A 12,904-nucleotide genomic window follows, 5' to 3' on the forward strand; every position below is an offset into this window, starting at 1 on the left:
CCTAATAAGGATCATTTAGCCTTATAAAGCAGGTCGACATAGGAACAGGATCAATGTTGTGTGAAGAGCAGTGATGACATAGCACCAGGAGAATGCTGCCCCTAGACTCCAAGACAATAACAACTAGAGAGGATGGCAAAATGATGACAACATGTACATTCTTTGTTTGGTAATTCCGCCATTCGTTATAGATATAAAAAAAATACATCCTCCTTTTGGCATTAAATCATATTCAATCATTTGTGAAAGTTCAACTTAAAAATATCAGATAACCAGCTGGAAATGTGGCCAGACATTTTCTATCCACAAATACACATAGTAAGAATACACACTGTAAGAATACACACTAAGTCGCTCTGGATAAGAGTGTCTGCTAAATGACTACATGTAAAAACCCAGAACCCAGACACAAGCAGGCCAAGCCAGGCCAGAACCCAGACACAAGCAGGCCAGGCCAGGCCAGAACCCAGACACAAGCAGGCCAGAACCCAGACACAAGCAGGCCAGGCCAGGCCAGAACCCAAGACACAAGCAGGCCAGAACCCAGACACAAGCAGGCCAGAACCCAGACACAAGCAGGCCAGGCCAGGCCAGAACCCAGACACAAGCAGCCAAGTCAGATCAGGCCAATCAGAGTGCTGCACAGTCAAGCCCAGACTACTAGGATGCTACACATGGAGGATCCTGGGCTGGTCACTGAGGTCCAGAGTCTCCTGCACTCCGGCCAGCTGCAGCATCCAGGCGATGGGCATGTGGTCCAGACGGTTTATGTCCAAATGGGCGAAGTGGACCTCAGAGCCTGCAGTCAGAAACACACACAACACAGGAAGGAGTAACGTGACACAGGAAGTGACATAACTGACCACCAAAACACTTTTAGAACCCTGCACTTCTGACCCTTGATGTTCTGCTCTACGTTCAACATGTGTATGTGTCTCAAGACTCAGTCTGCAGGTGATAGTGTGAGCTGGCATGTCACCTGGGCCGGCTATAAGGACCCCCCCCTGCTGGAGGGGGTCACCCTGGAAGTCGAAGGCTGGGCTGACCACGGCTCTCCACAAGCTCCTCATGTGTCCCACCAACATACTGGACTTCACGTGAGGGCTCGGGGGGGCTGCACACAGACAGGCAGACACACAGACAGGCAGACACACAGACAGGTAGACACACAGACAGGCAGACACACAGACAGGCAGACACACAGACAGGTAGACACACAGACAGGCAGACACACAGACAGGTAGACACACAGACAGGCAGACACACAGACAGGCAGACACACAGACAGGTAGACACACAGACAGGCAGACACACAGACAGGTAGACACACAGACAGGCAGACACACAGACAGGTAGACACACAGACAGGCAGACACACAGACAGGTAGACACACAGACAGGCAGACACACAGACAGGTAGACACACAGACAGGCAGACACACAGACAGGCAGACACACAGACAGGTTGACACACAGACACACAGACAGGCACACACATAGACAGGTAAACACACACACAGGCAGACACACAGACAGGCAGACACACAGATACCACATCACATACACACACGGACATAAAAATACCACACAGAGACCATCACACAAAGATAAACACCACACACACAGAAAAAGAGAGATTCATTCAACATTTTTACAACACTGACAATTGCATTCTAATAAATTCTGTAGTATTCATAACACATTTCTTTGTGCGGTATATCGTCAGTCAAATCGTTTCCTTACCAGATTCCATAAAGGTTTCTCCTCGATGCATACCAAGCTTGTTATAAATGCATCTCTCAGGGTCCACATATATTTCATAGGGGTATCCAGTCAGAGAGCAGAATGACTGGAACATAGAAGACGCCAGTAAAGGGACAGTCCTCAAAATAACATAGTTCAAATCTGCATATGAAAGATACCTCTATGTGTCTATGAGCCGATTGTCCGATCACAACAAGTCTAACGCCAGCTTCCTGGATAAATAAGTCAAAGATACATTTATGATGAAGCATGACTTAAAGTATATTAATGATGATCATCAACCAAAGACAAACGTCATCTCAAGGTCTCACCTCACCTTCAACACTTCTCGGGGTATTCTGCTTAAGTCGTCGACATATTCCTTGCACGTATAACACAGGAAGTTCTGTTGGAATTGATTACAACTTACTTACAACTTTTTAGAAGCCTTTTTACATTTGCGTTTGCCTTAACCAAATATGTTTTACAGTCGCTTAACAGAAGCTTTGGCTACGCCAGCGCAATCAGAATCAGTCAGCTCTATGATTTCACCCAACTAAACGTGTTATTAGTGAATCTTCTATTCCATGTCTATAATTCAGCTTTAAAGGCAGGGAACTCATGTAGCGGTATCCATTTGGGTCTATCGTTAATGTTCGTCATAAGTTAAAAGTTTCCTATGCCTAAAATTAGTAGGAAAAGTTTCATACCCGCACAAACACAATGATTGCTTTTCTCTCTTGATATAATTCTTTGAAATGGAAAGAAACCCCATGTCGATTGTAAATTAAACAGTCCTCTATCTCCTCGAGACGAATAATCACACACGGTATTTTCCTCTCCCGGTGATCAGTCGTAATTTGTTGTGTTATTGCCCAGGTAGCCAGCCGAATCGGGCCGATTGCGGTTAAGTGCCGGCGCACTCGGCTGTGTTCTGGCATCGGATCGCCTACATTGAGCCGGCTCTGGCCCAGAATAGGTTGCCAGATTTGGCTAGGTTTTGGTTGTGCGGACATGGGCCGATTGCGGCCGAGAATTGGCATATTTCCATTATGGAGTTATCTGGATCAGTAATAACATTTGAGTGTTGGGAGTTGTGGGTTGAGCTTGTTCTGTATTTCAATAAAACAAATTAAGGATATTTTTTGTGTGTATCGTATTCTTGATATGCCAGTATTTATAGTTTGTACTAACATTTGTATCATACTTGCACACAATTTGAAAAACAACACCATTTGAATTGGCCGCGGGAATATAGGCTACTCGCGCACCCATCCAGCACCTGTGTGTGAGAGGCGCTCATCTACTCGCGCACCCATCCAGCGCCTGTGTGTGAGAGGCGCTCACATTTTCAACTGCCATTCTGTTAACGGTCATGGGAGCAGTTCGTTGTCAGGTAAGGCCATTTAAATAGAGAAATACACTATACTTTTCAGGATATTTAATATTAAAATAATAAGGTGTTGCTAAGTCTAGCTTACGTTAGACAATGTTTATGATATGTAGCTTACTAGTAATAATAACCTAGCTAGCCTAATCTAATGATGTGTTGCAGCTAGCTACAATGTGTCAGGTTTGGATGGACTCTTGATACAGTATAGCTTACCAACATCCTCTAATAGAGAGATATCAATAGTTGTATTCATTATACAGCTTGAAACGTTATTACTTTGCTTCATTTTTGAGATGCAGCTTAGTTTTTAGTCGATCGACCTATATGTCTAACATGATGTAGAAGCGGGTGAAAACTTGATAGCCACTTGTACACTTTAACGAATTGTTCAAAACTCATTCAAGTAAGCGGATCGTCCGCTTACTTGAGTGAGTATTGACGAAAGCAGCGGATGAAAACGATCACATCTGTATTCGTTGTATAATGTGTTGGTAGCCATAATGGCCTCTGACTTGAGTTATGGTTACAAAACTGCTCGAGAACGTCCTCTCGAGCAGGAGACTCGCGCTCAAGTCAGATGCGCCCACTTTATGTTCACATCAGAGTAGCCTATGGAAGATTATTCCTGTCAAAATTCAAATGATAAATGACATTTTCAAATTATAAATGAAATGCTTAAACGTGTTACTAATTGTCTTTGTGTTTAACGCCTAGGCCCAACACAATTGACCACAGAACCAGCCACAGGAATCGGAGGGAGCAGTCGTTTTTGTTGTAAGTCAACAGAAGTAGAAAAATATCAGCTCATTTAGCAATATTTTATTCTATTTTGGTTAATCCATTTTATTTCTTCACGTGTTTAACCCCTAGGCCCAACGCAATTGGCAAAGGAACCTTGTAGGCTACTGTAAGTTCATCATTTTTATGTTTTTCAATTTTGCCCAAGACTTGTGCTGTGAAGTTCATCTGCACAGCTGGACTTCTTAGTTGTCACAAAGTTAATCTCCTTTACCATCTGTAGTCTACCCTTTGGCCATAATGAATGAGCGTTATTCTGAATACGTCAAGTCATCAAATCTGCGAAGAAAGTCAACAGCCACAGTCAAGAAACGTTTAGAATCATACTTTAAAGATAATCTCCTGACCGGCCCAGGGTAAACAACCAGCCCATGTGTGATCGTAAGTGTTAAACAGCAATTATTACAAACAAAATGTATTCATTTCTCAAAAAGGTTGTATGGGGCTTAATTTGTAATGGGCTTAATTTGTATTTGAATATACTATTTAAAACATGTCTGACTGCTTGTGTGTCTTAACCTGTTGCCCTTAGTATATGCCCAGGTATTAACTTGGTAGGTGTTTTTGTTTTATTTTTCAGCAATTCTCCGTGACATTTTGACGACTATGGAGACGATCAAGCATCAACAGCAAATGATTTTGCTACAGTTGCAAACAACTCGTCAACCAATGGAGGTGCCAGATGTTTCTGGCTTTCCATTAACATCACTGGATGAACTAATCAAGCTCGAGGAGAGCATTGCTTCACAGGTGGAATACAAACGAAAATTGGTAGGTGAACGTTCATGTATTTGTTGAATTGATATTTGCTGAGACTTTTGACCTATGGTGCTTTTTAATGAAAAAAATAAAGATATGTGATATTATAGATTCAGCGCCTATAAAAATGATCATAAGCTAATAGGGGCAATTCTTTTCATCTTTCAGGTCACCTATTTTGGGCTGGCGGGGGGGTTGACAATAAAGGAGACAGTTTGGAGAATAATGGCCAAACTATTGAAAAATCAACTGGCTAAGCAAATTAACTGGCGAGGGGTAAATGGCAAGTATGGCTTTGAGCCACTTGCCATTAAAGATGTTGTCCTCAGTAAGTTTTATTTTAGTATTATAAGGTAGAAATAAGAAACAGTATAAAGTAGTAGTATGCCTAGTATGCTTATTCACTTTCCTGTCTTGTGAACGGCCTTAACCTGCCTGTTCCATTACGTTTTTTTGTTTATTTCTTAAGAATCTGTGCGATGCAATGCAAGTACTGCATCTGCATCCGATGGAGATGTAGAAAAGTTTATTAAAAGGTGGCTGCAGCTTGCATCGGACCGAGATGGAGGAAGACGAGAGCGGGCAATGAGACAAGCTAATTCTTAGTAAGATGTGTTCCAAATGTTCAAATCTGTCTATATATACCGTGTATGTGTGTGTATATTATTTGTATATATCCTTCTAGCATCTGTATATATATATATATCTGACTGTGTAATCAACCATGTTTATCTGCCCCTTCCCTCCTCTCCTTTTCTCTCTCTATATTCATCTTATAGGGTACATCTCAAGCTTCAAAGGGGCATGCTTGAGGAGGCTGCGGTCATTACACACACATACACAAACTGTATTTATTCAAATAAATTGTTAAAAATAGACATGCATGGTGTAATTTTTGCTACTGAAAAGTAGCACATTATGGGGTTAGGTATGGGGTAATGTAGGAGGGATTGCCACAATATCATCATAATTTGTGTTAACTCTAAATATCGAGTTTTAGTGTTACAATGAAAAAAATATTTTGTGCTCTGTGTCTAGGCCCTAGTGTCCATGTATTTTTCTTTTTTTTAAGCTAATATTGCATTGGTAAAAGGAAGAGCCCGTTTTTATTCATGCACACTCTCCAGGACCTGCTTCAAGCAAGTTGGCAACGTAAGATGTGGTTTTGAAATCTTCTGGCATTATAGTGGATCCGTCATGACTTTTTACAGGCTGTCAACTGGCTAACATATGGGCTAGTTCTGGCAGTTTTGTTGGGGTGATTCCGGCCCAATGTTGGAAATACTGGTTCAGTTTCGGGCTGCCGGACCCGGGCCAGTGTACTTGGGCCGATTCTGGGGCGTCATTCAAACCAGATTTGGCCCGAGTCCGGCAACCGCACTCGGGCCGAGTAATTTCTTCTGGCCTGCCGGATCTGGGCCATTATCGGGCCAAACCATTTTGGCTACCTGGGTGGTGTTTCTGTCGCCATGGTGCAGCGCAGGGTAGGCCTTGCCTACATTCTTTCAAGGCCGTACTTCCCATGCATGCTATTTTGGGGAGTTGCCGATGAAGCTGGATGCAGGTCGGCCAAGGGAGCGAGGTAAACACAGCCTCAGAGTGGATATTCAGCAAATTGTCTTGCGGTGTCAAATCTCTAGAACTTTCAAATCATACCATCAACGGGATCCAAATAAATGTGGGTTCAACTTTGAACACGTTTTAATTTCCCCGATTTGGAGTTGGACATTTGTTTTCTTCATGATTACGCTTTTTATTATGGATATTTTTGCGCTTCAATACCGCTATTTGGTGGTATAATGTCAGAATTACAGGTGACGTTCTGGCAGTAAACCTCCAGATGGCGGTGTTAAAGCGCTGACCTATGGCATTGGTACTTATTTAAAAATGGACATGCAATTCTTACATCAAACCACTTAGTGGCAGTGTGGATTCCACATAGAAACGTGTTTTATTTTTGTTGTGAACCAGGCAGGAGAGAAGCCTCCAGTGTCCTCCCCCACCCGAACTCCTGTCCTGGGTCCTTGTCTAGAGGCCTGTATCTCCCTGTCCTAGGTCCTTGTCTAGAGCCCTGTATCTCCCTGTCCTAGGTCCTTGTCTAGAGGCCTGTATCTCCCTGTCCTGGGTCCTTGTCTAGAGGCCTGTATCTCCCTGTCCTAGGTCCTTGTCTAGAGCCCTGTATCTCCCTGTCCTAGGTCCTTGTCTAGAGGCCTGTATCTCCCTGTCCTGGGTCCTTGTCTAGAGGCCTGTATCTCCCTGTCCTGGGTCCTTGTCTAGAGGCCTGTATCTCCCTGTCCTAGGTCCTTGTCTAGAGGCCTGTATCTCCCTGTCCTAGGTCCTTGTCTAGAGGCCTGTATCTCCCTGCTCTGTAGGAAAAGCCTACTCTCTCAGAGTGAAGTCATTATAGGGAGTGAAGACATTTCCCTCTGCCCATTCTCCTTCCGACCACTCTTTCTCTCTCTTCTGCCGTCTTCTCTCCTTTTTATCCTCCCTCGTTCCACCCTCTTCTCTCATCCTCTGTCTCTAATGTCCTATCCCTCTCTGGTGCAGTTATCTCCCCAACACCTCCTCTCCTCCTTTCTCCCCACCTCCTCCCCCTCTCCTCCTTTCTCCCCACCTCCTCCCCCCTCTCCTCCTTTCTCCCCACCTCCTCCCCCCTCTCCTCCTTTCTCCCCACCTCCTCCCCCCTCTCCTCCTTTCTCCCCACCTTCTCCCCCTCTCCTCCTTTCTCCCCACCTCCTCCCCCTCTCCTCCTTTCTCCCCACCTCCTCCCCCCTCTCTTCCTTTCTCCCCACCTCCTCCCCCCTCTCCTCCTTTCTCCCCACCTCCTCCCCCCTCTCCTCTCCCCCCAGTGGGAAAGAGGATGTGAAGAGTGGGAGTTTGGAACAATTCCTACGTTGAGACTCTGGGTTCCCCAGTGTGAGATAGGACTTCGCCTTCAGATGTGTAACAGCAAACATCCTTTCTTCCACTTCAACAACAGACCACTGAGTTGGTGCGTGTAGAGATAAATACTGCTGGAATTATAATAATGAAAAGGTCTTCTATGGCACTGATTCTCTGGGAGGATGTGATATGGAAAATACATGGTGTGACTTGAAAACAATTTATTTATTTTAAGGTATCATACACATTTTAGATAGGACACAATTGTTAGGTTTTTCTAAACCTAACAAATGTAAATTAGAAAGCTTTACTCAAACAAATAAACGGTGGTTTCTATAATTCAATAACTTTCTGGGGTATTGACGGTGGAATTGTGCCTGTCGGCACTTTATTATGATGGATGTGTGACTGTGATTTATAATATCCAGTCCTGCAGATGATCACCCTATCAGCTGATCACCCTATCAGCTGATCACCCTATCAGCTGATCACCCTATCAGCTATCTCTTGTCCACAGCCTCTGGAATGGAGAGGGAGGGTTGGTTGCCAGGCCATCGGGATACAAAGGTAGAGGCTGGGAGAGGGCCTGTCTACAGAGAGGGTCTGTCTACAGAGAGGGCCTGTCTACAGAGAGGGCCTGTCTACAGAGAGGGCCTGTCTACAGAGAGGACCTGTCTACAGAGAGGGCCTGTCTACAGAGAGGGTCTGTTTACAAAGACATAAGGAGAGGATGGTTGAGAGGGAAGCCATGCAAAAGGAAAATAGGACAGTTTAACTAAACGTATTTGGGCCTGAATGGATTTTATCTATGTTCATATTTTCATTTACAGAGCTTCCCTCTCAACAGTTTTCACCAAAGGAGACTTAAAAGTTTAAGTTTTTCTTTCTCCTCCAGAATATATTTACATAAAACATTAGTTGTAGCAGATTCAGCCCATTAGCCCGAGCTACACGGCTAATTAGGAAGAACTGACGCAACATTTTTTTTCTTTTCTGCTTCCCTCATCGCCGCCTCCTCCTTAGGAACAGATGTTTTTAGTTGCAGAAACACGCTCGTAAATAACTTTTGCTCCACAATATGAGGGCTCCGTCACATGGAAGGCACGGTAGAGACCCCAGCCTTGTTCAGCAGCTGCCCTTAACTCCGACTGACAGGGTGCCACAGCCTTTTCATGCATATCGTTTGAAATTCTCTCACACACTTTTCTTGGACTAATCGTACTCCTACATTCAACATCCTTGAGGATGACAATTGTGTTGTCCATACTGTCGATAAGCATATCAATTTATTCCAGTTTTATGAGGGGCAATGCACGAGTGAATTGCACACTTCAGGGGAAGAGGGGCGTAAATCGGTCCACACCCCAAGAACGATGCAGAGTCACTCTATAATGATGGTGGAGAGGTGCTCCGGGAAGGGGGGGCGGCTCTGGGGCGGGGGGGCGGCCCTGGGGCGGGGGGGCAGCGGCTTTTATGACCTCATCCGATTTACAAGACGGAAAGAGGGAGGAAAGCCATGCGTGCAAGGTTGTTCACTTGGCCATGCATGCAAGGTTGTTCACTTGGCCATGCATGCGAGGTTGTTCACTTGGCCATGCATGCGAGGTTGTTCACTTGGCCATGCATGCGAGGTTGTTCACTTGGCCATGCATGCAAGGTTGTTCACTTGGCCATGCATGCGAGGTTGTTCACTTGGCCATGCATGCGAGGTTGTTCACTTGGCCATGCATGCGAGGTTGTTCACTTGGCCATGCATGCGAGGTTGTTCACTTGGCCATGCATGCAAGGTTGTTCACTTGGCCATGCATGCGAGGTTGTTCACTTGGCCATGCATGCGAGGTTGTTCACTTGGCCATGCATGCAAGGTTGTTCACTTGGCCATGCATGCAAGGTTGTTCACTTGGCCATGCATGCGAGGTTGTTCACTTGGCCATGCATGCGAGGTTGTTCACTCGGTCAGCGGAGCACACGTTGTTCTCAAAGAGAACGTTTAATCTTTGATGTTGGTGTGGAGATTAAATATGTGGAAGGTGGCAGAGGCCATAAAGACAAATATCAAAAGATCATTACCGCAGGGTATTCCTAGAGAAGGAGTCAGGGCAGTAAATGTTTTTCAGGGAAAGGGAAAAAAATAAAAGAACTCTGAATTTAGACCTAGTGAATATGAGGCAGTAGACAAGTGAACTCTTCAGAGCTCATAACAATGTGTTATCTTTCCACAATGTAAACTAATCATGCTGCCTGTGAATACTACAGGCTAATCTGCATCTACAGTCCACACTAAACTGGAGTAACGAGGGGAAAAGGTAAAACGAGCGACCCTTGACCTTGACCTGGCTTGCTTACCCACCCCCAGTGGTAAACGTTATTGCTTGTAAGAATTTGTTGGTTTGGAGAGAGAAAATTGAAAATGGTCCAGGGAGATCAGAAAAAATCTATTAATTTTTCAATCTTGGCCTTCTTTTGCAGTAAACAGTGACCACTTTACTAGTGTTGTTTACATTCTGCTAAACATATTTTACAAGCCAACCTTGAAATGTGTTATAATGTCACTGATAAAAAAACACTATCTCACTTTATGTACATCTTGTGAGTTTATACGTAAATTTGATTTTCCTTTCCATTTTCAGGTATGCAGTATGATGATGTAGCCCAGTTCGCAGTGTGGTTTGCAGTGTATGTTACCAGCTATGAGGATGAGAAGATCTATCCCCTCTCTACTTGCTGTAGACGAGGAGCTCATTGTTTACGACAAGAGAAGCTCTTGCCTCAACCACACCAGACCTGGTCACCGCAGCATTCCGGAGCATTCCTGGAGCATTCCGGAGCACTCCCACTCTGCAATGGCACCTGTTCAGACAGGTCATGTTGTCAATGTCATACCACAGAAATGTCACGTCAACAAACCAACGTTAGGAGGGACACAGGGTTGGGTTCAGCTCAGTGGTAGTGACAGGTGCAGGGTCTGTACTACCGGGTGCAGGTGTACAGAAACGTTTTACCTGCATTCTTTCCCGTCGACAAAGGTGGCTCCCTGAGCACTGTGTTCAGAGGTGAAGAAGAGCCGGGTCAGCAGGGCAGACAGGCAGTGTCAGAGGGGAGGAAGAGCCGGGTCAGCAGGGCAGACAGGCGGTGTCAGAGGGGAGGAAGAGCCGGGTCAGCAGGGCAGACAGGCAGTGTCAGAGGGGAGGAAGAGCCGGGTCAGCAGGGCAGACAGGCGGTGTCAGAGGTGAGAGGAAGAGCCAGGTCAGCAGGGCAGACAGGCGGTGTCAGAGGGGAGGAAGAGCCGGGTCAGCAGGGCAGACAGGCGGTGTCAGAGGGGAGGAAGAGCCGGGTCAGCAGGGCAGACATGCGGCAGCGTGAGAGGCTTCGACAGGGCGTCAAGACACTAGCACCTCAAACTGCACGGTCATAAAAACAAGGCAGATAGATGGAAAATGTACTGCAGAACTGAACTGGGACACATCACATCTCACTGTGCAAAGCCTATGTCATGCACGTCTGTGTTGGCATGGTAATCCTGGTGACAGAGTTCAGATATAATGTGTTCTTTTAGCAGAGGCTTTTATCTAAAGCAACAGACAGCATAGGGGGGATTTGAACCTGTGACCTCTTGATCCGCAGCTCAAACCAGTGAGCTATACCCTCCCTTATACTGTGTGCATGAGAGTTCAGCTGCTCTGAGTCCGGAGGGGACAAGACACCAACGTTCATCTCATACAGTAAGTCTACTCCATCTCGGACGGTTTGTTTTCCGATAAGACATTGCCTCTCTAATTTATCACCACCACAGTGTTCAATCTGGCCTAATGTAAATCTCCCTGTAGATCTCTCAACCTCACCCCTCCTCACCCCACTCACCCCTCCTCACCCCTCCTCACCCCTCCTCACCCCTCCTCACCCCTCCTCACCCCTCCTCACCCCTCCTCACCCCACATAGAGCTGCCTGGATCCAGCCCCAGCCCCCTGGTGATGGGTTGGCAGGGTTGCTCAGGGTTTGGGATGGTGATGCTGGAAGGCTCTCTGTGTCCTGTGGAGAGAACAGAGAACAGTCAATCAGTCTCTTCTGACTGGCTTGTTGCTACGGCGATGCTTTTTTCTCATGGCTCTGAACTTCAGGAGGCAGTTTCTAGGGTTGTGGAGGAGAATCTACATGAATGTGCAAACATTTGAATTCTTAATTGTTTGCAGACGGTTGGAAAATGGGTATTAGCCATGAAACACAGTCAGCTTCTTACATTTAGTCATTTTAGCAGACGCTCTTATCCAGAGCGACTTACAGTAAGTACAGGGATATTCCCCAGAGCCAAGTAGGGTGAAGGGCCTTGCCCAAGGACACAATGTCATTTGACACGGCCGAGAATCGAACTGGCAACCTTCAGATTACTAGCCTGATTCCTTAACCGCTCAGCCACTAGTTCATCCTTTTTAGGAACATGACGTAAATCCACTGGGTCAGAACACAGCAATCAGCTGACTTCACCTGTCAATCATTGGGGTGTTGACGCTAGCAAGCTAGCAGGTCCACAGTGTCTGGGTAGCCTGGGGTGTTGAGGCTAGCAGGCTAGCAGGTTCACAGTGTCTGGGTAGCCTGAGGTGTTGAGGCTAGCAGGTCCACAGTGTCTGGGTAGGCTGGGGTGTTGACGCTAGCAGGCTAGCAGGTCCACAGTGTCTGGGGAATCAGATGCACTGTCCCTTACAGTACTCTTTTAGGAAGAAGATACTGCAGTTGACATTTTGTTGGTGTCTTAAAAAAAGGCTTGTAGGCAACTTAACAACCCTTCATTTTTATATCAACCCTGAGAACATTGAGAGCAACATCAGATGAAAAATCCGGAAGGTTTCTGTACACATTTGTTTCTTTGTATGAACATTTGGCTCTCTAACTTGCTCATGCTGTTACTGGATTACACTGCAGTAAAATAATGAAAAGAAAAGAAATACGTATCTAATGTGATAAAGTATGGATTATCAGTCTCACGCATTCATAATGTAATTTGTACCTTCTAACACAGCTTGTTGTGCAATGAAGGTTTTTACGAATGATCAAACCCACGACACTCACCTCCAACATCTGTGGTCACGGTCAGGGAAGAAGAACATTTGTAGAATGTGATGCTTCACCACACTCAACAGACAGAAGAGAGAGGGATGAAAGGGAAAGGGGGAGGGGGAGCGAGGGAGAAAAGAGAGGAAAGAACGAGGCCCTGACCACATACATCTGTGTGATCATCATTCCTGCTGCTCTTCTCCGTCCAGATGTTCCTCCCAGCGGCTGCTGCAGATGTGGTCGATCGAGGACACACTCCCTACAACACGCCTCCT

General features: G+C 45.7%; 1 protein-coding gene and 1 long non-coding RNA gene across 5 annotated transcripts; one reads left to right on the plus strand and one right to left on the minus strand.

Annotated features, from left to right (window-relative positions):
* Positions 1–141: 141 nt before the first annotated feature.
* Positions 142–12,901, minus strand: prxl2c (peroxiredoxin like 2C). 2 transcript variants are annotated; one of them, XM_084690071.1, is made up of 10 exons: positions 12,645–12,901; positions 12,063–12,251; positions 11,511–11,609; positions 10,582–10,980; positions 10,364–10,429; positions 2,081–2,149; positions 1,923–1,976; positions 1,744–1,849; positions 980–1,114; positions 142–799 (listed from the first exon to the last, which is right to left on the minus strand). In XM_084690071.1, the coding sequence occupies exons 4-10, from the start codon at positions 10,585–10,587 to the stop codon at positions 669–671; spliced, it is 567 nt and encodes a 188-aa protein (XP_084546197.1). In that variant the 5' UTR covers positions 10,588–10,980; positions 11,511–11,609; positions 12,063–12,251; positions 12,645–12,901; the 3' UTR covers positions 142–668. The 2 variants fall into 2 exon arrangements, with proteins under 2 accessions (XP_084546197.1, XP_084546196.1); XM_084690070.1 differs by lacking the exons at positions 10,364–10,429; positions 10,582–10,980; positions 11,511–11,609; positions 12,063–12,251; positions 12,645–12,901 and adding exons at positions 2,454–2,615; positions 6,147–7,196.
* Positions 2,623–5,569, plus strand: LOC146233224 (uncharacterized). 3 transcript variants are annotated; one of them, XR_014742217.1, is made up of 8 exons: positions 2,623–3,139; positions 3,851–3,910; positions 4,007–4,043; positions 4,158–4,315; positions 4,515–4,705; positions 4,862–5,021; positions 5,163–5,298; positions 5,473–5,569. It is a non-coding gene; the product is annotated as an uncharacterized LOC146233224 (long non-coding RNA). The 3 variants fall into 3 exon arrangements; XR_014742216.1 differs by having other exon boundaries at positions 4,007–4,315; XR_014742218.1 differs by having other exon boundaries at positions 4,007–4,315; positions 5,185–5,298.
* Positions 12,902–12,904: the final 3 nt, after the last annotated feature.

The sequence above is a fragment of the Hypomesus nipponensis genome, chromosome 24, assembly GCF_054491055.1.
Source record: "Hypomesus nipponensis isolate SF chromosome 24, ASM5449105v1, whole genome shotgun sequence".
NCBI classification, from domain to species: Eukaryota; Metazoa; Chordata; class Actinopteri; order Osmeriformes; family Osmeridae; genus Hypomesus; species Hypomesus nipponensis.

What these genes read in the sequence shown, in the direction of transcription:
- prxl2c (XM_084690070.1), bottom strand. An exon ending in CAATCATTGTGTTTGTGCGG is followed by an intron (nt 2,150 to 2,453) that starts GTATGAAACTTT and finishes CAATTCCAACAG; the next exon opens with AACTTCCTGTGTTATACGTG. An exon ending in GGTCCTTATAGCCGGCCCAG is followed by an intron (nt 800 to 979) that starts GTGACATGCCAG and finishes TTCTGACTGCAG; the next exon opens with GCTCTGAGGTCCACTTCGCC.